The following is a 24786-nucleotide window of genomic DNA, read 5'->3' as shown; positions in this document are numbered from 1 at the left end:
TTTTGAGCAGGAAGCTGACGTACTGAAGGTGACATTTCATTTAGCTAAGTAACATTTTAAGCACAGTTATAAAAGTCTTTTCTCATTATAAAAGTAAGACTAATTTCAGGAAAATTTAAAGGTAGAACTATAAAGAAGAAAATAAAACATGTTGCTTAGTCCCATGACACATAGATACAGATTCCAGCACTTGAATGCTTTGTTCCATTGTGGTCTTTATGTGTCAGGGGTAAAATCATGGGAAAATTTGGACTGGTGCCCAGCCTCTTCCCCCCAAATGCAAGCCCTGTGATGTATTTCACTCTCTCTCTATCCCAACTTTTATGAAATATATGAGAAATAAAATCAAAGCTCTCTTTGTATTACTAGTTCACAAAATGGTTGAGATAGTTTACTCTTTTCTGTGGCTTTCTGTGAAACATTTTTTTGCTCTCTGCAGCCCTTTTCCTTTTGATAATGTACACACTTGCTCATTGTTCTGGGGGCTTATTGATATCACCAGTTGTTGTTGTTGTAGTTTTTAAATTTGAGGACAATTTAAGTCGACTTGTGGAAGGTTGGAATCCTGGAGAGGATGAGATAAGGGGCCAGGTGGTACCCTTAGCGTGGTGGGAACACAGACATCTATAGGTCTACTTGCTCAGCTAAAGTGTTCATGGGTCCCTCTGTGTGTGCTGTGTCCTCTGGAGAACCACACGGGGGCTGGAGAGGCTTCTGTGTTAGACTCTTCATTGCAGAGGAATGACTCTTATATTGTCCTTGCCTTTTCCTCCTTTCTTTTTTTTTTCTCTTCATTTAACGGCTTGATGGGGATTTTTTTTTTTTTTTTTAACGTAAGGAGAAATAAAGCCAAGAGTTTTTTAATTTGAAATACTGATTTTGAAAGTCTTTCTTTCTATCCATGCCATTTCAGAGTCAACAGAAACCCAAACCACACACTTAAAAACCAAACAAAAAGCACCAAGTCACTCCAGGTTCAAGTGGGAGTACCATTCATGCTTTTTCATGGAGCCAAGTATACACAATGTGTATTCCTCTTGGCCCCTTCTCCCCATATTTGGATCCTAACCTATATAATTATGAATCTTGCATTTTCACTAATATTGTAAGAATTTATTATTAAATATTATGATATTTTCCTTGAAAACAGATTCATAATACTCAGTTACATGAAGGCACCATAACTTACTTAGCCCTTTTCTATTAGACCTTAAGATTCTTTTCCTCATAATATTTTAGCTGTTACATAACATGAGCTATGGTGAGTATTCCTATACAGAAGACATTGCAAATATCACTGGTAATTCCTTTAGCAAAAATTCTTAAAAATGGATTTCCTGTTTGGAGATTGTGAGCTTTGATACACTTTTTGATATATTGCCAATTTTCCCTTTGGAAAGACTTGACCTGTTTAGCTACCAGCCGGAGTGAGTGAGGCCTCCTGCTGCCCTGTACCATTGTCTGTACTGAAGATTATACTTTTAGTTCTTTGTCTATTTAGTATGGAAGATGACTTTCTTTCTTTTTCCCTTTTTAAAAATTACTGGTTATATGTATTATTAACATGTTCAGTTTTTTTCTCTTTCTCTTCATTTTTTAATTTTTGGACTTTCTGTTTATGTACTGATTCACTTTATCTGTTATTTTTAAGCCATTTTCTTTATTTCTAACAACTCTTTATATATTAAGTTGGCCAAAAAGTTTGTTAAGATTTTTCTATAACATCTTTTGGAAAAACTTCAATGAACTCTTTTGTCAACCCCATATGTAATAATACTGTTATCCCTTTTCTTATATTTATATCCTTTAAATTTTTTCTCAATATTTTAGCTGGAGATTTTATGAGGTATATAAACGTATATTTTTTACATAGTCAAATATAGCAAGTTTTTTTTCTCTTATTGCTTTAGTGATTAAGAATTCTAGCTCTCTCCAAGATCACTTAAATACTTACTTTTATTTTCTTCTTGGTTTATAGCTTCATTAAAAATTATTCTTTAATTTATTGGGATTTATTTTTGAATATGTTATGAGGTAAGCTAAATTTTTTCCCCAAAATACTTTACCTATGATTCCAAAACACAAAAGGGGGATTATTGAAGAAGCATTTTTTTCTTCAAGCATTTATAATGATATGAATTTAGTTTTTAAAAAATTGGTAGGATAATAATGACCTTAGGTATTGTTTGGGTCAATCCTGGAGCCGTTAAATAAAAGGAATTGAATGTGTAGATAAATGGAACCTAAGGCATCGTGACAGTGGTGCCATCTATGTTAAGTGGGAAATTCATGAGTGGAGAGGCTTGTCAGCAGGGAGTCTGAAAAATTTTCTTCAACACCTTAGTTTTTCAGAGCCTGGCACGCACTTACAGGTTTGGTTGGAACCTTATTAATGGGTTTTCTTGGTAGATTGAACATCTTTGAAGCCAAGAGGTAGATTAAGTGGTTTAGGGACAGAGGAAAAAATCTGGGCTTTTGGAGGTTATTTTATTTTTATTCATAATTGTTCCTTGAAGTACCCTCCTGACGGCCACCACATCTTTCCTTAGAACTTACCTTTCTAAACTTTGTCACCTTTGTTTAAGTTAACTTTAGGGTTAATAGACAATTTTTGTTTGTACTAGTTCACCTGTTCTCGCAACAATCTGATGTAAAGTCCTACAGGTGTTGAGATGTCCTTGTTTTCAAAACTTTGGAAACACGAGGGGCTTAAGGTGACACAAAGAAGATGTGTTCTCTTGCTCTTTCATTGAACACTCACTGGGGGCCGGTCGTATGCTGAGCACTGTTAGATACTGAGAATGCATAAATGAAAGGAAATTCTTTTCATACACAATTTCTTTTATTCAAGTTTAATTGATTTTTAACATTGTGTTAATTTCTGCTGTACAGCAAAGCGATTTAATTATATGTGTGTGTGTGGGTGTGGGTGTGTATGCACAGGCATGCATGCCAGTTCACTTCGGTTAAGTCCACCTCTTTGCGATCCCATTGCCTGTAGCCTGCCAGGCTCCTCTGGAATTCTCCAGGCAAGAATACTGGGGTGGGTTGCCATTCCCTTTTCCAGGGATCTTCCCAAACCAGGGAATGAACCTGGGTCTCCCTCATTATAGGCAGATGCTTTACCATCTGAGCCACTAGGGAAATCCACACACACACACACACACACACACACACACACACACACACACTCTTGTTCATGTTCTTTTCCATCATTGTTTATCTGGGATATTGAATGTAGTTCCATGTGCTATACAGTAGAACCTTATTTCTCCATTCTATATATAATAGTTTGCATCTGCTAATCCCAATCCGTCCCTCCCTCACCCCTACCTGTCTTGGCAACCACAAGTCTATGTTCTCTCTCTGTGACTCTGCTTCTGCTTTGTAGATAAGCTCACCTGTGTTGTATTTTAGATTCCACATGTAGATGACATCATATGATATTTGTCTTTTTCTGATTTACTTCACTTAGTACGATAATCTCTAGGTCCATCCAGGTTGCTGCAAATAGCATTTATTTCATTCAAGTGCTTAAGAAAAAGAAAAGGTAACCCTGGGGCTAAAACCCGGATCCTGTGATTCCAAGCTGGAGTCTTCCCACTACAGTTTATTTTCTGGTTTGTGGACCCATAAGCTTTGTGGCCAAGACTGGTCAAAAAGTGCTTGGTTCTCCTCATTTCTCAGGACTTGATGGTCTACTGAAGAGCCATCATCATCTGCTGCAGTCATTTTTATTCATATTTGGGGTGTCTGGTTACTGCTTCAACTAAATGCGATTCATTCACACTTGGAGGTGCCCAGCATACTGGCAGCATTCCTGGACAGAAGGTTGACTAATTCAGTGAGGATTTCTTAAGCATAGCCTGATGTAGGTGCTGACCCTTGGGTGAAATAGACCTCATAAGCATCCTTGTTTTGACAGAGTTAGGGTAAAGTAAGGGCAGCTCTTGGGCTTCTCAGGGGGCACTAGTGGTAAAGAGCCTGCCTGCCAGTGCAGGAGATGTAGAGACTCAGGTTCGATCTCTGGGTTGGGAAGATTCCCTGGAGGAGGGCATGGCAACCCACTCTGTCCATGGAGAAGCCCATGGACAGAGGAGCCCATTGGGCTACAGTCTGTAGGGTTGCAAAGAACTGGACATGACTGAAGTCACTTCACACACATGCACACACAAGGGTGGTTCCTGGTATGAGCAGTTCTCAAGCAGGTTCTGCTTTGTTACAGTGTGTGGTTCCATGGGTTCCCAAAGACGAAAGTTTAAATGGAGCAAGTTGACCTTGGCTGTAGAGAAGAGAGCCATGACTGTCCCTCAGTCATGTATTGCTAAGCATGAGATGCCATGGAGCAGTGCCTTGTTGGTGACCATGAGGATGCCCAAGTAGGGCACAGGGTGAGCCCCTCCCAGGGAATGGACACTGGAACAAGAAATGACTCTTTTCCTGGGTCAGACTTCGCTTTTAAGAGCCAACCTGTGGTGCTTGGCAATAACCATCCATTAAAATATGGAAGAGGAAAAAGTGGAAACAGTGACAGATTTTATTTTCTCGGGCTCCAAAATCACTGTAGATGGTGACTACATCCATGAAATTAGAACACCTTACTCCTTGGAAGGAAAGCTATGACAAATCTAGACAGTGTATTAAAAAGCAGAGACATCACTTTTCCAACAACTGTCCATCTAGTCAAAACTATGGTTTTTCCAGTAGTCATGTATGAATGTGAGAGTTGGGCCATAAAGAAGGCTGAGTGCCGAAGAATTGATGCTTCTGAACTGTGATGCTGGAGAAGACTCTTGAAAGTCCCTTGGACAGCAAGGAGATCAAACTAGCCAATCCTAAGGGATATCAACCCTGAATATTCGTTGGAAGGACTGATGCTGAAACTGAAACTCCAGTATTTTGGCCACCTGGTGCAAAAAACTGACTCATTGGAAAAGACCCTGATGCTGGGAAAGATTGAGGGCAGGAGGAGAAGGGGACAACAGAAGATGAGATGGTTGGATAGAATCACTGACTCAATGGACATGAGTTTGAGAAACTCTGGGAAATAGTGAAAGACGGGGAAGCCTGGGTGCATGGGGTCGCAAAGAGTTGGACATAACCTTGCGACTGAACAACAACAATAATCCATTAAAATAAAAGAAAATTATATGAGGCAATGTGTATGGGTGACATACACTACCTCACATATGGTGAGCTTGAGTGACCTTGATGAAATGAGGGATGTGGATAATAATTAGATCAGTGTGTTATGTTGCTATCTACCTAAGGTAGTTGCCCATATATAACTTTTTAGGAGTCTTTATAGGCACTAGATCAAAAGCCAGGCAGACATCTGTATTTCTTGGTTCTTTATTGTATGAAGTGTAATTTAGAGTCACTCAGACTCTGTTTTAAAGAGAAATTTCTTTACTGATGCTCTGATATGAATGTACCAGCATTATCACCCCCTAGGACGTTTAGTGTTCATACATAGAAACAAAAAGAAAAATTAGGTTCCAGTTGACTTTCTTGGTAATGGGAAAAGGTAGTTGTTCTAATGATTTTATTTATTATTTTGAATTCTGAACTGAAAAAGAGATGGGTATATTTGAAAACCAAAGATAAGAGTAAGTCCAACTGATTTTTGTCATCTTAGTTTTAATTTCCATATTTAATTATTTTTTGCATATAAGTCTCTATTCATATGTTTGTTCATTCTGTTTTATGTGTATGTTAGTTCTATTTTATGTGTAATGTTGTTTTATATTTCCATTGCATCTTACATTATTATTCAGTGTACTTTTGTGTGTTCTAATAAAATCATTGTTTCTGTATGTGTTTTCTGATTGGCAGGTTGAAGAAAGAAATTGATTTTTTTCTTGGTTGTAAAACTAAGTATAGTGTCATAGGGGAAAGCTTTTAGAAAACAAATAGAGCAATCCCTTTGTCAATGAGAATACTTCAGTTTTTCAAGCTACTTGCATGACTAGAGTGATAAGCAATCTTAGAACAAGCATTTGATATTGATTTGCCAGTCTCAAGTAACAAGTTACTGCTTCACTTATTGAGAATTAAATCAAAATGATTCTGTGCCCTAAATAATGTGTATCGTGAGAATTCCCTTGCATGATTTATATGCTGTGGTGTAGCAAGGGTAAATATTGAAGAATCATATGACTTTAGAAAAGGTTGTGTATTATTACTACATAATTTTATTATGTAGTAAATCTTAATTGGAGACACACAAAATGCTGTTGCAGAGGTTCTTAAAAAGTTTTAGAGGCACATTGTATTATAAAAATTTGTATCTTTTGTTTTATTTATTCAGATGAATTCTTAGCCATATGGTCTTTATTGTCCAATAAAAATTGCAAGTGGGAAATACTTATTTGCTTACAAAACATAGACCATTTTGCAAATCAAAATTGATTATCATTCAGAACTGATATTAGAAATAAAAATTCTTCTCAAAATTGAAATACAAAGTTATAATTAGGTACTCTGTGTTTCATATAAAAGTCAGATAGTATTTTTTTTGCATATTTTAAATTTATTTCCAGAATTTGCCATCTGGTAAATGATTTGAGTTAATTTTAGAGAGTTGCAAGTAACTCAGATGTTTCATACAGATTTGACGATTCATGTAGCCCACATTTGTGTGTGTGAGTATGTAGGTGCAAGCTTGTCATAGCTCAGATGTTTAAAATAAATCCAGTTAGTTTTGCATCTTCTAACTCTTCCTTGTACACCAAGGCCATAGAATTTTTAGGACAGTAGAATTTTTTTTTTTTTAATAATGAAGGTTTATTTTTTGCTCTTGGGGGCTTAAACAACAGGAATATTTTTTTTCTTGCAGTCCTGGAGGCTGGAAGCCCAAGGTCAAAGTGTCTGCAGGTTTGGTTTCTTCTGAGGCCTCTGTCCTTGGCTTGCAGAGGACGAGCTCTCGTGAGCTCTTCCTGTGGTCTTTGTACAGGCCTTCCTTATTTCTCCTTCATGTGTCCTCATTTTCTCTTCGTGTAAGATCTCACTCAGATTGAACTAAGACCCACCCTAATGACCTCATGTTGACTTAACTACCTCTTTAAAGACCCTATCTCTAACATTCTGAGGCACTAGGGGTTAAGGCTTCAGTATAGGAATTGGCAGGGGGCGGGGGACGCAGTTCAGCCCATGACATTGTAGCGCACGTCAGAATTTCCTTCCTGTTAAGGCTGAGTAACATTCCGTTGCATCTACAGGCTACAGTTGGTTTGCCCAGTCACTCATCACTCGGGCTGTTCCCACCTCACAGGTGTTGTGAATGGTGCTGCTGTGACCACAGATCTCTTTGAGACCATCTTTCAAATCTTACAGTATATGGCCAGAAGTAGAACTGTTTGATCACACTGTAATTCTAGTTTTAATTTTTTGAGGAAGTGCCATGCTCTTTTACATGACAGTTGTACTTTATTGGTATATTCCCACCAGCAGTGTGTGCATGGTTCCAGCCTTTGCATATCCTTGCCAACACTTGCTATTGGTTTGGCCAAAAATTCATTCAAGGTTTTCCATGACATCGTACAGAAAAATGTGAAAGAATATTTTGGGTAACCTCATATTTTTGTGTTTTTTTTGAGAGTACCTATCCTAATATGTATGAAGAATAATAAATGTTTAATACACAGCATCAAACATACTGTGTAAAAGCAAAGGAAAAATAAAATGTTATTTTTTTCTGTTACTAAGAAATAACCAATGTTAACATCTTGGTATTCGCTTAGATTCTTTATGTATATATTCATGTATATGCACGCGTACACACACCCAGATGTCTATGGATAATTTTAATGGCATTTTAATCACCTTGCTTATATAATTCTTATCCTGTTTTTTTATTTAATATTACATTGTGAGCATTTCCTGTGTCATTAAATATTATTGAACACATGAGTAGAGTGGCTACAACATACAAATGACCTATTATTTTCTAGTCATTACACACAGGGTTGCTTCTAGTTTCCCCTCTTATATACAATGAAAGTGAAAGTGAAGGTCACTCAGTCACGTCTGGCTCTTTGCAACCCCAAGGGCTATACAGTCTGTGGAATTCTCTGGGCCAGAATACTGGAGTGTACCTTAGCCTTTCCCTTCTCCAGGGGATCTTCCCGACCCAGGGATCAGACCCAGGTCTCCTGCACTGCAGGTGGATTCTTGACCAGCTGAGCTATGAGAGAAGCCCCCTTATATACAATAGTCTGATAAAAATTTCATCTGCATGGATCTTTGCATTTCTGACTGTTTTCTTTGGCCAGATTCCTAGAAGGAGATTAGCAAGGTGAACAATTCTCTTTAAAGTTTCCAAATATGTACTACAAAATGCACAGCTGTTTTCAGGAATTTTGTTCTGGTCTATCCTCCCTCCAGCGACATGGGAGATGCCCCAGTCACCCAGCACTTACTGGGATGGAATATTATATTACCTTGTTTTCAAAACATCTTTTTCAGTTGGACAGATAAAAATGATTTCACTTTGATATAGTTTGCATTTCTTAAATTATTAGTGGAGATGTGCAATTTTTACATATTTATTATTATTTCTTTTGTGAATTTAATATACCTGGTAAATAATTGACATGGTTAGGAAATGGCACATTGGATTTGCAGGCTTACTAGTTATTTTTAGAGATACTAATAGAAATACCATTAGTCATAGCCTTTAATGTTGAAGAAAATGTGATATGTCTAATTTAACATTATGGTGATTTTGAATTTATTGATGATAATTTTGTTGCTCTATAAGACTTGTAAATACTAGTCAGAGACAACATAAATATTTGAAACAAAGGAAATGCATAACATAATCTGAAGAAAAATTATTTTTTTAATCTAAAATTAAACTTGAAAAGAAATATCATAAGTAGTATTTCTCAAATAGCAAACAAAGTTTGATGAGATAAAAGATGAGTCAGTTTCACATAAAAACTGGAAAAGAGTCCTAGAGAAATTAGAAGGCAGGAAAGATTTGTAGGGAATGGACAGTTAATTTGTAGCCAGGAGAGTAGGGTTCAGAGTTACTGAAGGGCCTTGGCAGTTCAGCCACCCCTTTCTGATGTAAAATGTCCCACTATAAATGCAATGTCCAAGATGCCTCTGCACCTAGGGTTCATAATCTTGGGATTCTGTGTCTCTTGGAGGAAGCAGACAAGTTGAGTTCTGAAAGAGAAGTTCCCAGAGCAGCTGTCAAATGACCTGGTGTCTTCTGAATTATCCATGGGAATCGTGCATGTTATTTGTCTAAGGCCCAAATGATACTGGAGTAGGTGTGGTGAGAAGTTAGATGCTCTCAAGACGAATATGGTGGCTTGCTTTCTTTGCATGTGTAATTACAGGGGAAATACTGGGAAATTCAGAATGTTCTTGCTTGATGTAGAATTTGGTTGGGTTGAAATCAGTAGGTGAGATAGGTGGAAAGATTGGTTTAGTTCATCCTTGGGGAGGGTGGTCAGTAGGAGAGAAGGAGTAGAGGAGAAAATTGGCCTGGCCTGGAGGGGAGAGCCAGGGTCCTGGTAGAGGGCAGCATGAAATCCAATTAGTAAATCCAAATTTACTAATCACTGCCTTAATTTTGGCTTCCCTGGTAGCTCAGCTGGTGAAGAATCCACCTGCAATGCAGGAGACCCCAGTTCAATTCCTGGGTTGGGGAGATCTGCTGGAGAAGGGATTGGCTATTCACTCCAGTATTCATGGGCTTCGCTTGTGGCTCAGATGGTAAGGAATCTGCCTGCAGTGTGGGGAGACTTGGGTTTCATCCCTGGGTTGGGAACATCCCCTGGAGGAGGGTATGGCAACCCACTCCAGTTTTCTTGCCTAGAGAGTCCCCATGGACAGAGGAGCCTGGTGAGCTGCCATCCATGGGGTCACAAAGAGTCAGACATGACTGAGTGACTAAGCACAGCACAGCCTTAATTTTACATGTTGCATGTTTATAGATAGTTCTGAAAGGGATCCACTGCATATGGATGCATGTCTGACTCTTTTGCGACCCCATGAACTGTAGCCTGCCAGTCTCCCCTGTCCATGGGATTTCCCAGGCAAGAATGCTGGAGTTGGTTGTCATTTCCTTCTCCAGGGGATCTCCCCAAACCCAGGCATCGAACCCAAGGCTCTTGTGTCTCCTGCATTGATAGGTGAATTCTTTATCACTGAGCCACCCGGGAGGCCCACACTACACACTGCTATATTTAAAATGGCTAGCAACAAGAACCTGCTGTATGGCACAGGGAACTCTGCTCAATATTATGTGGTAGGCTGGATGGGCTGGGAGGCTGGGGGAGAATGGCCGCATGGACAGGCACGGCTCTGCCATACACCTGGGACTACACAGGATTGCTAATCGGCTGTGCTGCAATATCAAATACAAAGGTAAAAAAGACACTGTTAATATTTTTAAAACAATACTCTTTATTGCAAAAGTAATATGTGGTTATAAAATATTCAAAGAAGACAGAAGAATATAAATTCCTTTCTCTCCCCACCATTCTATCATTCATCTCAGAGATAATTATTTAAACATTTTCATATATGCATAAACACACAGATTATTTTATGTAGAAGAGATTATATCATTTCCTATGTACAACCTATTCTTTTCAGTTTATGTATCTTGGATATTTTCCACATCTGTACAATTAGATTCATGCCATCCAATGGCTACATACTCTTGCATTGGATGAAGTATTGTAATTTGTCAGCCAGTCTTCTTGAAATAATATTTAATTGGTTTAAATTTTATTTGTAATTTAATTCATAATTCGTTTTGCAGTGATATCCTAAATACGAATTGTATATTCCTAGATAGGATATTCTTGGGTCAAAGTCAGCACTTAGTGATGCCTTCTCAGGCCATCTACCTGGGGTGGATAAGGGGTCATATTTCTTCCTGCATGGTAGGTATTTTAATCACCTTCCATCCAGCTATTCATGATACTTCACCTTGGCGAACACATTAACATTTTCAAGCACCTTGTGTTACTGATCAATGTATGGATTGGTTTGGTTTACATGTTTGAGCCTGCAGAACGAAATAGTTCACAGCTTGTCTGTGGCTGGATCACCTCTGAGTCTTCTCACTCCCGGCCCAGCGGTAATGCCTTTGACTCTAGAGGACAGTCCTTGGAAGTTAAGGTCTTGTCAAGTGGGAGGCTTTGCTGTGTTTTTTCGGTGTAATTCCAAGCTGACTCTCATTCATTTTCTTACTGAAGAAGGCTTCGAGTTCAGTAACTTTCCAGTTTGTTTTCCACTGACCTGTTATTACACAATATGTTCCATTAATGCATGTAGACTTTCCATTGCAAAAGGACATCATGACACTTCCATGTCTCTTTGTGCAAATCTTTGAAAACAATGATTTGTTAAAGCCTAGCTTCAGCAACTCCTCGAAGCTGCTGCTTTCAGAATGTACCCGAAAGGGCTTTGTTTATCGGAGCATGTGCTTTACTGTCCTGAGAAGACCATACAAATCCATTCCCAGTGTTGCTTCTCCTCCCTGGCTTCACTGAAGGTGGGATTAGTGAAAAAGAAAGTCAATGATTCATCCATCCATCTGTTCCTCTGTTCATGGAACAAGTAAATGGTCATTGATTGCCTCTTGTGAGCCAGGCATTGTCAGCTTATTCTGACATTAATAAACTTACCCTAATATCAGAGCTACTTACATTGCCTAAGACATTGGGCTTACTCTGTATATGGGTGTATGTGGGAAACATAAAAAAAAGAGTAAAGGCTGGGGAAGGGGCTTCCCAGGTGGTTCAGTGGTAAAGAATTTGCCTGCCAATGCAGGAGATGCAAGTTCGATCCATGGGTCGAGAAGATCCCCTGGAGAAGGAAATGGCAACCCACTCCAGTATTCTTGCCTGGAGAATCCTGTGGACAGAAGGAGCCTGGCGGGCTACAGTCCATGGGGTCACAAAAGAGGTGGACAGGAGAGTGACTAAACAACAACAACAAGGCTGGGGAAGGAGAGGAAACAAGAGGAGCAGGTGACGTTTTAAGAGAACATGAAGCAAGCATGTTGTCAGAACAGACTTAGCGAGTGTCCTTTTTGAAACATTTCTCAAAGAACTGGGGTAATTATCATCATGTGTAGGCAGCCTCATAATATATAATATTCTTAATGTTCTAGGGATCAAATAAAACAGTTTTATGATCAATGGCATGTCTGGTTGAACTGGGGAAATGTGTGAGCGATGCATCAGTCCTGGGAGGACCCCTTGATTTTCTGACACTGTGTTATATGGATATTTAGAATCAATCATCTTTAGTGTCACTTGCACAGAATGAATTATAGAACCGTAGAGTTCAAATAATTCATAATTCTCCACATCTTCCTCTACATCATGCATAATTGACTTCAGAATTTTCACCCCAGCAAGATGGAGAAACATCCGCAGGAGTCTCTGTGTCAACGTGGGGCCACAGACTAGCTGGCACTCTGTATACCGTGTGTATTAGCTGAGCATTTTTTGAATAAGAATTTATTATTTTTAAAACTTAAATTGTCTTTAATATCCAGAACTTATACAGAACTTAGAATTTAATAGTAATGGTTACTACTAAGAGTAATGTTTAAATTTCCTAAGCCCTTTTCATTGAAGAAGGGTGTTTATTTGTAAAATGAGCATTAGAATCTATTTATGGCACACAGATTTTATTTCATTATATATATATATATTTATTATGATGTTGTGCTTTGCATAAACAGAGGATACATAACAGGTTTATTGAGAGGGATAAAGAAGATAACAAATACAACTTTCTTTAGAAACTCTTGAACACAACACTTGCCCAATATTGATATTATTATGCTTCTCATTATTATATTCTGTATCCTTAAAAATATTTTAGGATCCAGGAATTGAATGGATTTTTCATTCCCTTTGTTCAAATTGTGGAATGTGTACAGGTCAAATTTTGTTTTTAATTTGGCTATAGGTGCTTTACAGTGTTGTACCTCAAAGTGAATCAGCTATCAGTTCAGTTCAGTTCAGTTGCTCAGTTGTGTCCAACTCTTTGTGACCCCAAGAACTGCAGCACGCTAGGCCTCCCTGTCCATCATCAACTCCCAGAGTTTACCCAAACTCATGTCCATCAAGTTGGTGATGCCATCCAGCCATCTCATCCTCTGTCGTCCCCTTCTCCTCCTGCCCCCAATCCCTCCCAGCATCAGAGTCTTTTCCAATGAGTCAGCTCTTTGCATGAGGTGGCCAAAGTATTGTAGTTTCAGCTTCAGCATCAGTCCTTCCAGTGAACACTCAGGACTGATCTCCTTCAGGATGGACTGGTTGGATCTCCTTGCAGTCCAAGGGACTCTCAAGAGTCTTCTCCAACACTACAGTTCAAAAGCATCAATTCTTCGGCACTCACCTTTCTTCACAGTCCAACTCTCACATCCATACACGACCACTGGAAAAACCATAGCCTTGACAAGACGGACCTTTGTTGGCAAAGTGATGTCTCTGCTTTTGAATATGCTATCTAGGTTGGTCATAACTTTCCTTCCAAGGAGCAAGCGTCTTTTAATTTCATGGCTGCAGTCACCATCTGCAGTGATTTTGGAGCCCCCAAAAATAAACTCTGACACTGTTTCCACTGTTTCTCCATCTATTTGCCATGAAGTGATGGGACCAGATGCCATGATCTTCGTTTTCTGAATGTTGAGCTTTAAGCCAACTTTTTCACTCTCCTCTTTCACTTTCATCAAGAGGCTTTTTAGTTCCTCTTCACTTTCTGCCAGAAGGGTGGTGTCATCTGCATATCTGAGGTTATTCATATTTCTCCCGGCAATCTTGATTCCAGCTTGTGTTTCTTCCAGTCCAGTGTTTCTCATGATGTACTCTGCATATAAGTTCAATAAACAAGGAGACAGTATACAGCCTTGACATACTCCTTTTCCTATTTGGAACCAGTCTGTTATTCCATGTCCAATTCTAACTGTTGCTTCCTGACCTGCATATAGGTTTCTCAAGAGGCAGGTCAGGTGGTCTGGTATTCCCATCTCTTTCAGGATTTTCCACAGTTTATTGTGATCCACACAGTCATAGGCTTTGGCATAGTCAATAAAGCAGAAGTAGATGTTTTTCTGGAACTCTCTTGCTTTTTCCATGACCCAGCAGATGTTGGCAATTTGATCTCTGGTTCCTCTGCCTTTTCTAAAACCAGCTTGAACATCTGGAAGTTCACGATTCATGTATTGCTGAAGCCTGGCTTGGAGAATTTTGACCATTACTTTACTAGCATGTGAGATGAGTGCAATTGTGCAGTAGTTTGACCATTCTTTGACATTGCTTTTCTTTGGGACTGGAATGAAAACTGACCTTTTCCAGTCCTGTGGCCACTGCTGAGTTTTCCAAATATGCTGGCGTATTGAGTGCAACACTTTCATAGCATCATCTTTCAGGATCTGAAATAGCTCCACTGGAATTCCATCACCTCCACTAGCTTTGTTCGTAGTGATGCTTTCCAAGGCCCATTTGACTTCACATTCCAAGATATCTGGCTCTAGGTGAGTGATCACACCATCATGATTATCTTGGTCATGAAGATCTTTTTTGTACAGTTCTTCTGTGTATTCTTGCCACCTCTTCTTAATATCTCCTGCTTCTGTTAGGTCCATATCATTTCTGTCCTTTATCGAGCCCATCTTTGCATGAAATGTTCCCTTGGTATCTCTAATTTTCTTGAAGAGATCTCTAGTCTTTCCCATTCTGTTGTTTTCCTCTATTTCTTTGCATTGATCACTGAGGAAGGCTTTCTTATCTTTCCTTGCTATTCTTTGGAACTCTGCATTCAGATGCTTATATCTTTCCTTTTCTCCTTTGCTTTTCACTTCTCTTCTTTTCACAGCTATTTATAAGGCCTCCTCAGACAGCCATTTTGCCTTTTTGCATTTCTTTTCCATGGTGATGGTTTTGCTCCCTGTCTCCTGTACAGTGTCACAAACCTCCATCCATAGTTCATCAGGTACTCTATCTATCAGATCTAGTCCCTTAAATCTATTTCTCACTTCCACTGTATAATCATAAGGGATTTGATTTAGGTCATACCTGAATGGTCTGGTGGTTTTCCCTACTTTCTTCAATTTAAGTCTGAATTTGGCAATAAGGAATTCACGATCTGAGCCACAGTCAGCTCCCGGTCTTGTTTTTGCTGACTGTATAGAGCTTCTCCATCTTTGGCTGCAAAGAATATAATCGATCTGATTTCAGTGTTGACCACCTGGTGATGTCCATGTGTAGAGTGTTCTCTTGTGTTGTTGGAAGAGGGTGTTTGCTATGACCAGTGCATTGTCTTGGCCAAACTCTATTAACCTTTGCCCTGCTTCATTCCGTACTCCAAGGCTATAAGGATACACATATCCCATTCTTCTTGTCTCCACCCTACCCCCCGATCCTGCCCCTCTAGGTCATCACAGAGCACCGAGCTGAGCCCCCTGTTATACAGCAGCTCCTCACGAGCTGTTTGTTTTACATATGGCCATGCACATACATCAGCCCCCATTTCCCTTTAATGCCACATGTGCACAGCGGGAGCTCTGTGTGTCATCACCCTAGCCCAGGTTTAGTTCTGAGCCTCAGACCGCAGTAGCCCACGTTGATCATTCCTCATCCTCAGAATATTCGTGTCAGCATGCATGCGTGCTCAGTCAAGTCTGACTCTTTGTGACTCCCTGACTTTAGCCGGCCAGGCTCCTCTGTCCATGGGATTTTCTAGGCAAGCATACTGGAGCAGGTTGCCATTTCCTCCTCCAGGGTCCATGTCAGCAGGTCGGTGCTTATCTCAATCCTGTTTCTGGGAGGAAGCAGAGGTGAAGAGCTGTATTTAGGAAGAATGTGATCCATTCCTTAATGGTTGATGTTTGAGGTCCCAGAGCTTTCCTTATCCGGGCACCTGATCTGTTGAAAAACATCAGGAAGTTAAATGAGGCACTCCAGTCACTCTTCTGCCCTGCCACGTGGGCACCCTGGCCCATGAGCTTGAGTGGTCACACAGGGGTTGTTTGGGAGAGCATCCTGGTTACAAGAGCCTGCAAGATAGAACCTTCCCTGGGAATGGCTTAAAATCCCTCGGAGCTGAAGTTTAGCAACTGATGCTGTAAAGTGAAAATGAAATTTAACTGAGCATTTGGTGAAGGAAGAGTAATTTATGGGCTCTAACATGAGAAGCCCTGGGAGTAGGCATCCTGGTCACCATGGACACCTGTGATGGATGCCGGCTCTGTGCCTCGGGCTGCAGTGGACTCTTTGAAATGGCATAGTAGGGGCTTTGCAGGTGGGCCTCATTTGGTTAAGTTACGGCTTTTGCGAGGCTCTGCCGTGTCTTTATAGTCTACCAAGGAGAAGATGGTAAATCAGTGTAATTGCTTCATCCCAAGGCACTTTTATATTATAAAGCAAAGAGGTCCTGTTAAGAAACTCAAATTAACTTGGGGTGTGGATACTATACGGAGAGCCTCTTTGAAAGCTGCTTGTCATCCAGCCCGGTGGTTTATCATGGAACAATTCCATTAGAACCTGACACTCGCTCTTGTGGCACCAAGACTGAGCATCCCTCGGGAAAAGCGTTTAACCCTTGGCTATGCAAAGCTGTCATTTATCTGCCATCTCTCTGAACACTCACTGGAGCATGTTTACGAGAGAGATTTGGAGCAGTCGTCATTTCCACCGAGTTAGAAATGGAGTCAGGATTCAGTAAGTAGTTGGGAAACAGTCAGTGTCCAGGCCCATCCGGCAGCAGTGACCTGGCCCTGCTGGCCCTATTATAAAACACACTCACTGTGGTATTCTGTAATTCTCAAGGAGCTCGCTATACAGAATTCATCAGCTGGAGTATTAGTTAATTGCTAGTGCTGACTCATTTGAATTGCTTATCCCAGTTTTATTTTATAGGCTTTAGAAGAGTTCTTATGATTCATGCATATCCACCAAGGGGGGCCTAGCAGATCTTGGAAGAATGAACTGAAATTGTCACGATCTGAAAATGAACACCCTTCTGCCTGACATTTACTAACAAAAGATGGGGGCACCATTTGTCAAAGTCTGTCAGTGAGTAAGTTCCCTGGGGAGCCACGCAAGCTGAGTCGAAGAAGTCAGTCTCTGGTGCCAGACTGCCTGGCTTCAGACCCAGGCATTGTTGCTCGCTGGCTATGGGTATTGAGCCTCTCATTTCTTCGTGGGTGGATGGAGAATTCTCTTGGGGTTCTAAAACTATGAAATGAAATAATGCATGTGAAGTCCTTCCTACAGTGGCTGCATAGAGTAATAAAGGGGAATTGGTATTAGCAAAATTTAATCTGGGCCTAATGGGTCTGAGATGATGGTACGAGTCATCCCAAAAGGCTAGTTTTTGTTGAAATATTTACTGGCTAAATTTTTCTATGGGTGTCCGTTAGTTTCTGATTCCCTTCAGTTTTCTAGTTTCACAAAAGCTGTGGTGCAGAAGAGGTTATGGCACAGACTAGCCCCAATTCTCTTCCCCTTCTCATAGAACAGGCTGGCAGCCCTAAGGCAGAGATCTGTAAATTTTCTCAGAGTTCCAAGATTGAATTAAGATTGAGACAGCCTTTGTGGTCAGAGACACACAGGTAAGGTTGGGCTCACCTTTTCAAAATGTCCATGGTGGGAATAATCGTGGGGTTGATGCTTATAGTTACAGAGCTCATGGTGAGCCAGGCATCGAATTGTAGGGGAAAAATAGGGTGAACAGGCATGGGAACTGGGATTCAGTGACTCAAAGTGAAAAGCCCAGTATTAGTTAGCAGGGTCATAGGAGCGTTCTTCAGGGTTAAGCGTTCTTTGTATGCACTGTTGGCCAGTCCTCACTCCCCAGCAGGTCTTTAATCACCACCCCCGCCTACTGCCACCATCACAGTCATCACCATCAGTCACCACCATCATCACCATCACAGTTACTGCCATTATAGTCACCACTATCTCCACATCACCTTGCAGTCACCACCGTCATTGCCATCACCATCACCATCCCCATCAGTCACCATCACCACCATCAGCATCACCACCATCACTACCACCACATTCATCAGCATCACAGTCATCACCATCATAGTCTCTGTCACCACCGTTACCATCATAGTGACCATCATCATTACTATCACCACCACCATCACTATCATCACGATCAATCCCCATCCATACCATCACCACCATCATGATCATCACCATCACCACTATCACCACCACCGTCACCATCATCACCATCAGTCACCATCCATACCATCACCACCACCATCATCACCACCACTATCACCATCGTCACCATCCTCACCATCCATACCATCACCACCATCATGATCATCACCATCATCACCATCAGTCACCATCCATACCATCACCACCATCATGATCATCACCATCATCACCATCAGTCACCATCCATACCATCACCACCATCATGATCATCACCATCACCACTATCACCACCGTCACCATAGCCACCATCACAGTCACCATCATCACAACCATCACCCTTACAGTCACAGCTGTCAGAGTCACCATCAACGCCACCAACACCACAGCAGCTACAACAACTCAGGGCCTTCCTGTACCCCTTTTGGGAGGATCCTTGCTTCCTTACCCATCTCTGTCTCCAGCCACATCTTTTCTGCCTGACTTGCCTCTATCACTTACCCATTCCCTGACCACCTTTTTGCCCTTCAGTCCACCAGCTCTCGGAGAAGGCAATGGCACCCCACTCCAGTACTCTTGCCCGGAAAATCCCATGGATGGAGGAGCCTGGTGGGCTGCAGTCCATGGGGTCGCGAAGAGTCGGACACGACTGAGTGACTTCACTTTTACTTTTCACTTTCATGCATTGGAGAAGCAAATGGCAACCCACTCCAGTGTTCTTGCCTGGAGAATCCCAGGGACGGCGGAGCCTGGTGGGCTGCCGTCTATGGGGTCGCACAGAGTCGGACACGACTGAAGCGACTTAGCAGCAGCAGCAGCAGCCACCAGCTCTGACTGCAGACTAAGAAAGGATTTTGCAAGTAAACTTCAACAACCTTGCTTTTCTCTGATTTAAGGAAGGATTACTGATATTTTAGTATTTGTTTTATAAATAACAAGAGCTGTTAATTAGACTCATTAAATTTAAAGCAATTGTTATAATTTTGGAGCTTGATTTCATTTCCTTAATTACACACAGTTGCTGATGTTGCTGCTCTGAAGAGCAGGAGCGTGTCTGCGGAACATCCTTCCCCCTTTGCTTGGTGCCTCTTCTTCCTGTTGACCCTGTGCCTCCAGCCCACCCCCTGGGGGCTGGTTAGCTCCATATTCCAGGACTGTCCACATCCTCGGACAGATAAGACTGTCTCCTCTGTGGTCCAGCTGGTCAAGGGAGGCCCTGATGCAAACTGTAAAGAAAGGGCTAGTGAGTCTGGGTGCCCATTCATTCTCCCCTGCACCCACCCTTCACTTATTCACTCCCAACCAGGCCCGGTTTCAGGAAGAGATCAAATAAACTTATTTAGGGTGAGGTGGCTTAGCAGTGGAGCAAAGCAAATAAACAAAACTTTGAATGTGGAATTCCATCTGGTTAAAGATGGTGTGGTGAAGGCAAATGTCACCTCCTCCAAATACTGTCAAAGGTCACTTTCTCATTATTTGTGGGTCTTCTACTTCCTGGTCCTTCCTCTTCCCTTCTCTCTTTTCCATTTGCTCCTTTAAGACCCAGCTCGGAGGAGATCTCTCGCAGGAAGGGATCCTGGCTCCTTCTCAAGTGCCCCAATCACAGGATGTCAATATTCTCTGCCCAGAAGGGGTCCTTTAATTACTGTCTGAAGGAGAAAATAGCTTCCCTTTGTTTCACTTGCCCTGCTTTGCTTCGCGGCTTCTTATGTTCACAACTGCTTGACCCTGGGCTTACAGACACCGGGGTGTAGGAAATGTGGCCACTTCTTGGTTCTTAGGTAGGTCCCCTTCCCTGGATGGACATGAAGAAAGTACTATGGACATAGGTTCTTCCATATGGTGTCTTCTTCATGACACTGTTTAGACATTCAAACTCTTATCCTAAGTTCCTCCATCTTTAAAAAAGTGAACCTAGGAATATCTTCCATCCCTGTCTTTCTCCAAGGGATACTGTAAGGATGAAAGGATATATATGTGAAATGCTTTGAGCTCAGCGGAAGGTAGAAGCCTGAGACTCAAAGGTATTACTGCCTCTTAGTTCCATGCTGTCACCACGTAATCGAGAATACATTAATTTTGGAACTGATAATGTCATATTGGGGCATCTTTTCCTCCTTAAGCAGCACAATTGGCTTTGACCAGAGCCCTACAAAATCCTTCGAATTATAGATTGAAAACAAATATATGGGAAATTATCAGATATGTTTTTAACAGCATTTTTCATTGACTTTTTTTTTTAATAAGTAAGTCTTTTAGAAGAAGTTGATTAAAAAGCTTCATTTTGTGGGAATGATATACATTTGCAATAAGTAGTAAATAGTGTCATAGCAGTTGACTGCCTTTACTTTCATGCAAAATAAATAAATACATATGGTGACATACATTTGAGGAGTACGATTCTTGTAAATGTCAGAGAAACAAGAAACCACCTTACAGATGATAGAGATTTTACTATCTGCTAGTAACAAAGAGACGTAACACATACCATGAGGCTCTTCTTACCGAGTTTCTATATTGACACACCTAGAATCGAAATTCTCTATGACTATCCCCAGGGAAGCTGACCTGACTTTTGGTACGTGAGAGGAAGGTTCCCTTGCTTGAAAAGCAAATGGCCCGACTCTAGTGTTGCTGGATGGAAGAGTGGGGAAGACGGCTGAGTTTTAATGGTGTGACATCAAGAGAAATGTGCTCTCTGGGGTTGTGAGAACCTTCCCAGACTTGTGATTAGAGAAATGGTGGACTCACTGTTGGGAAGGTACTGTCTATGAGTCAGAACACTGAGTGTCAGTAGAAGAGAGAAAAGTTCAGACGCTTAGGGAGAGGTGAGGGCTGGCAACTCCAGACTTTCTGTTCCAATGACTTCCGCTCTCTGTCGGTGACAAGTGGGTTGTGGTTCCAGTTCAGGATAAGGGAGGAGGAGTTGGGTTCCTGGTAGGAGATGCTGAATGATCAGTGAAAGCAGTGCTTCCCTCCCCAGGTGGAGAAGAGAAACCCGAGGGAAGGCAGCCAACAAGGATTGCCTCCCTTGTGAGGCTTCCATCGCCCGCCTCTTGGGGAGGGGGAGGTGTCATCTTGGGTCATTCTGGTTTCATCTGATGGTGTGGAGGGTACGTCATGGTGTCCCACGAAAGGTGGCCAGTGCATTTGTGTTAGTGGCTTATGTGGAGGAGGTCCTGAGGGTATTCAGTCCTCCTTGTAGGAAAGCCAGAGGCTGGGTATGCCTGCGGGACCTCGTTAGAGAATGTGAGCCTGTGGCAGTCTGCATGTGCGAGTGTATTTGGTTATCTTTATGCTTCACGGTGTTTGGGAACAAGGCAGGTCTGCCTAAGGAGGAGTGCAGCGCCTTACCTCCCTCTTCTCCATATTTGGGAGTGACCCTTGACCCCAGAAATGTAGCCAGTCGGATACCTGCTTCATCGATGTGGCTTGTATCCTAATGCCTTTTTTTTTTTTTTTAATTAATTTATTTTGCTGCCTCGTTAGTTTCGGCATGCAGACTCTTCATTGTGGCATGCAAGATCTAGTTCCCTGACCAGGGATTAAGCCTGGGCTCCCTGCATTCGGAGTGCAGAGTCTTAGCCACTGGACCACTAGAGAAGTCCCTTATTGCCTTTTTCTTAAATGTCCAAGTCACACTGCAGAATAGGTAGGGTTCATTTTTTTTTAAGTTTTTTTTTTTTTTTTTAATGCTAGCCAAACATCAAATCCCCCTTCTAGGAATTTTTTAATTAATTAATTAATTTTTTGGAGGCTAATGACTTTACAATACTGTAATGGTTTTGCCATACATTGACATGAATCAGCCATGGGTGTACATGTGTTCCCCATCCTGAACCCCCCTCCCACCTCCCTCCCCATCCCATCCCTCTGGGTCCAGTGTACCAGCCCCGAGCATGCTGTATCATGCATCGAACCTGGACTGGCAATCTGTTTCACACATGATAATATACATGTTTCAATGCCATTCTCCAAAATCATCCCACCCTCTCCCTCTCCCACAGAGTCCAAAAGTCTGTTCTAAACATCTGTGTCTCTTTCGCTGTCTTGCATACAGGGTTATCCTTACCATCTTCCTAAATTCCATATATATGTGTTAGTATACTGTATTGGTGTTTTTCTTTCTGGCTTACTTCACTCTGTATAATCGGCTCCAGTTTCATCCATCTCATTAGAACGGATTCAAATGTATTCTTTTTAATGGCTGAGTAATACTCCATTGTGTATATGTACCACAGCTTTCTTATCCATTCATCTGCTGATGGACGTCTAGGTTGTTTCCATGTCCTGGCTATTGTAAACAGTTCTGTGATGAACATTGGGTACACGTGTCTCTTTCAATTCTGGTTTCCTCAGTGTGTATGCCCAGGAGTGGGATTGCTGGGTCATAAGGCAGTTCTATTTGCAGTTTTTAAAGGAATCTCCACACTGTTCTCCATAGTGGCTGTACTAGTTTGCATTCCCACCAACGGTGTAAGAGGGTTCCCTTTTCTCCACACCTTCTCCAACATTTTTTATGCTAGCCAAACGTCAAATCCCCCTTCTAGGAATTTTTTAAAAAAATATTTATTTATCTGACTGCGTCGGGTCTTAGTCGCAGCACCCGGGATCTTTGTTGCATCGTGTGAGATCTTTCGTGACAGTGTGTGGACCCTCTAGTTGTGGCACATGGGCTTACCTGCTCTGTGGCATGTGGGATCTTAGTTCACCAACCAGGGATCAAATCCGAGTCCCCTGCATTGCACGGCAGATTCTTAACCACTGGACCGCCAGGGAAGTCCCTTGAAATGTAACTTCTGTATCTTCATTGCTATGCTTTACACTGTTCCTGACCTTTTCATTGCATCACTAGTCCTGTTTGGACTCCCCTTGGACCGTGACGTCCTGTGTCCTTTCCCCCTGGCCTCTGGGGAAAAGCTGACAAACGCATGCACACTTAGGTGCCGAGGGCTGATCAGGTGTAACGTGTTTTTCCTCCTTGTGGTGTCTGCATTTCTTACAGGGGTGAAGACATCCTAAACCAGAGGAATGACTCTCTAGTTGTGGAGTTTCAGTCGTCAGCCAGCAGATGCAGGAGGTATCATACTGGGTATGGGGGCTTCTCAGAAGCCCGGGGAATCATCCTGAATGACCACCTGCCTGCTCTGTGTTACATCAGACCACTTCATGCATCCCACCAGTCTTGTGTGTTTGGTTAGCCTGAGTTGACTGAAGACAGCAAGCATGTCTGTGAAGATCTCTGTGCATGGGGGGTACACAGTAGGTGCTTCACCCATGGATGTGTGCATGGGATGCAGGCTTGTGTTTCTGAGTGCTGGTGCTGGTCCGGAAATGAGCCAGTTCAGTGTAAAGCTGCAATGCCTCTCTTGGCTCCAGCCCACCTCGTGCCCATCCATAGCATGAGCTGTCCCCAGAGCAGCCTCCAGCAGAATTCCACGGTATGTTCACAAAAGTCAGGCCCAGGTGTCTGCACTCTGGGCAGGACAATCGGGCAGGACAATCGTTCTCTCTCCTGGCTCTGTGAATCAGCGTCATTCCCATCTCGTGCCTCCCTTATGCCACTCACTGTCACCAAAGCCACCCTGGGGAGTTCCCAGGAACTATAGGGTTGGAGTGGTGAGCCTCACGGCAGGAAAGACTAGGGTTCCAGCCTCCCTTATGCGAAGGTCACTTCTTGGACTCCCAAACCGAATAACTTTGGGTAATGTACTAAGGATGAATTAAAATGCTAATAGGCTACATGTTCTGGGTATTTTAACCTTCCCTGATCTGAAATTTAAATGAAATGCCTTAGGTGCTCTCGAAGGCTTGCCAGAAGCACATTGAACATCACCCCTTTGACAGTGAATTTAAAATACATCCTGGTCTCACGGGCAGAGCTGGGAGGATAAGCAATATTTATTTTATGATCGTTTTATTTGCATCCTTTACAGCAACATGACGTGCATATGCTCTTTTACTCGAGATAGCAATTTAGCTAAAAAAAATACCCCAAACCTCACTTATTTTTTTAAGTTTCTTTGAACCCTCGAATCCTCTCATTATAACAACATTTGATAGCAGTACAGTGGATTTTGGGCACCCGAAGCTATTACAAAGCCCTTTTTGGAGATTTCCTTCAAACCTTGTGACAGTACCATGAGGGTACTGTTTTATAATGAGGGCTGCAGAGACAGCGATGGCATGGCTTTTTTGTCATCACATCACTGGTTTATGGCAGGATCGCGGTCAGGAGGTGGCCGTCCTGGCTCCCAACTCCAGCCTCTGTCTCCTAGACTGAGAGGGAGGTCTGAGCAAAATGACGACAAGGTCACTTAAACTACCTGCTGGAAACGCACACAGCGGTCGTTTGGAGGGCATGGCAGTGCCTTAAAATGGGTAGTTCTGTTGTCTACATGGGGGCCAGATTTCTCTGTCTACTGAGCTGAAGAAACAAGTCTGTTTCCTTCCATCACTTAACGAGTCACTTCCTTATTATTAGTTGAATTAGCTCCTTTATTTTCCCCTTACTAAGAGGAAGGAACACTATTTTTTTTCCTTAGTCCTTCTAGTTATCAGGTTTCTGGTCACTTCGTAATTACATCTTGAGGGAATAGATATTAATTTTCTTGCACAAAAAGCC

At 41.8% G+C, this 24786-nt stretch overlaps 1 protein-coding gene across 2 annotated transcripts in view; it reads left to right on the top strand.

Moving 5' to 3' along the window:
- Nucleotides 1–24786, top strand: part of AFF3 (AF4/FMR2 family member 3) — a 577629-nt gene that overhangs the window by 72294 nt on the left and 480549 nt on the right. Inside the window, exon 2 of one of the 2 annotated variants that reach the window (XM_040267684.1) lies at nt 23167–23241. The exons of the other annotated variant lie outside the window; for it this stretch is intronic. Coding sequence (XP_040123618.1) covers nt 23167–23241 — 75 coding nt within the window. The remainder of the gene's footprint in view (nt 1–23166; nt 23242–24786) is intronic. 2 annotated transcript variants of the gene reach the window in all.

This window comes from Oryx dammah, unplaced genomic scaffold (assembly GCF_014754425.2).
Source record: "Oryx dammah isolate SB20612 unplaced genomic scaffold, SCBI_Odam_1.1 HiC_scaffold_25, whole genome shotgun sequence".
Classification (NCBI taxonomy): domain Eukaryota; kingdom Metazoa; phylum Chordata; class Mammalia; order Artiodactyla; family Bovidae; genus Oryx; species Oryx dammah.
This window is presented reverse-complemented; position numbering and strand designations above follow the sequence as displayed.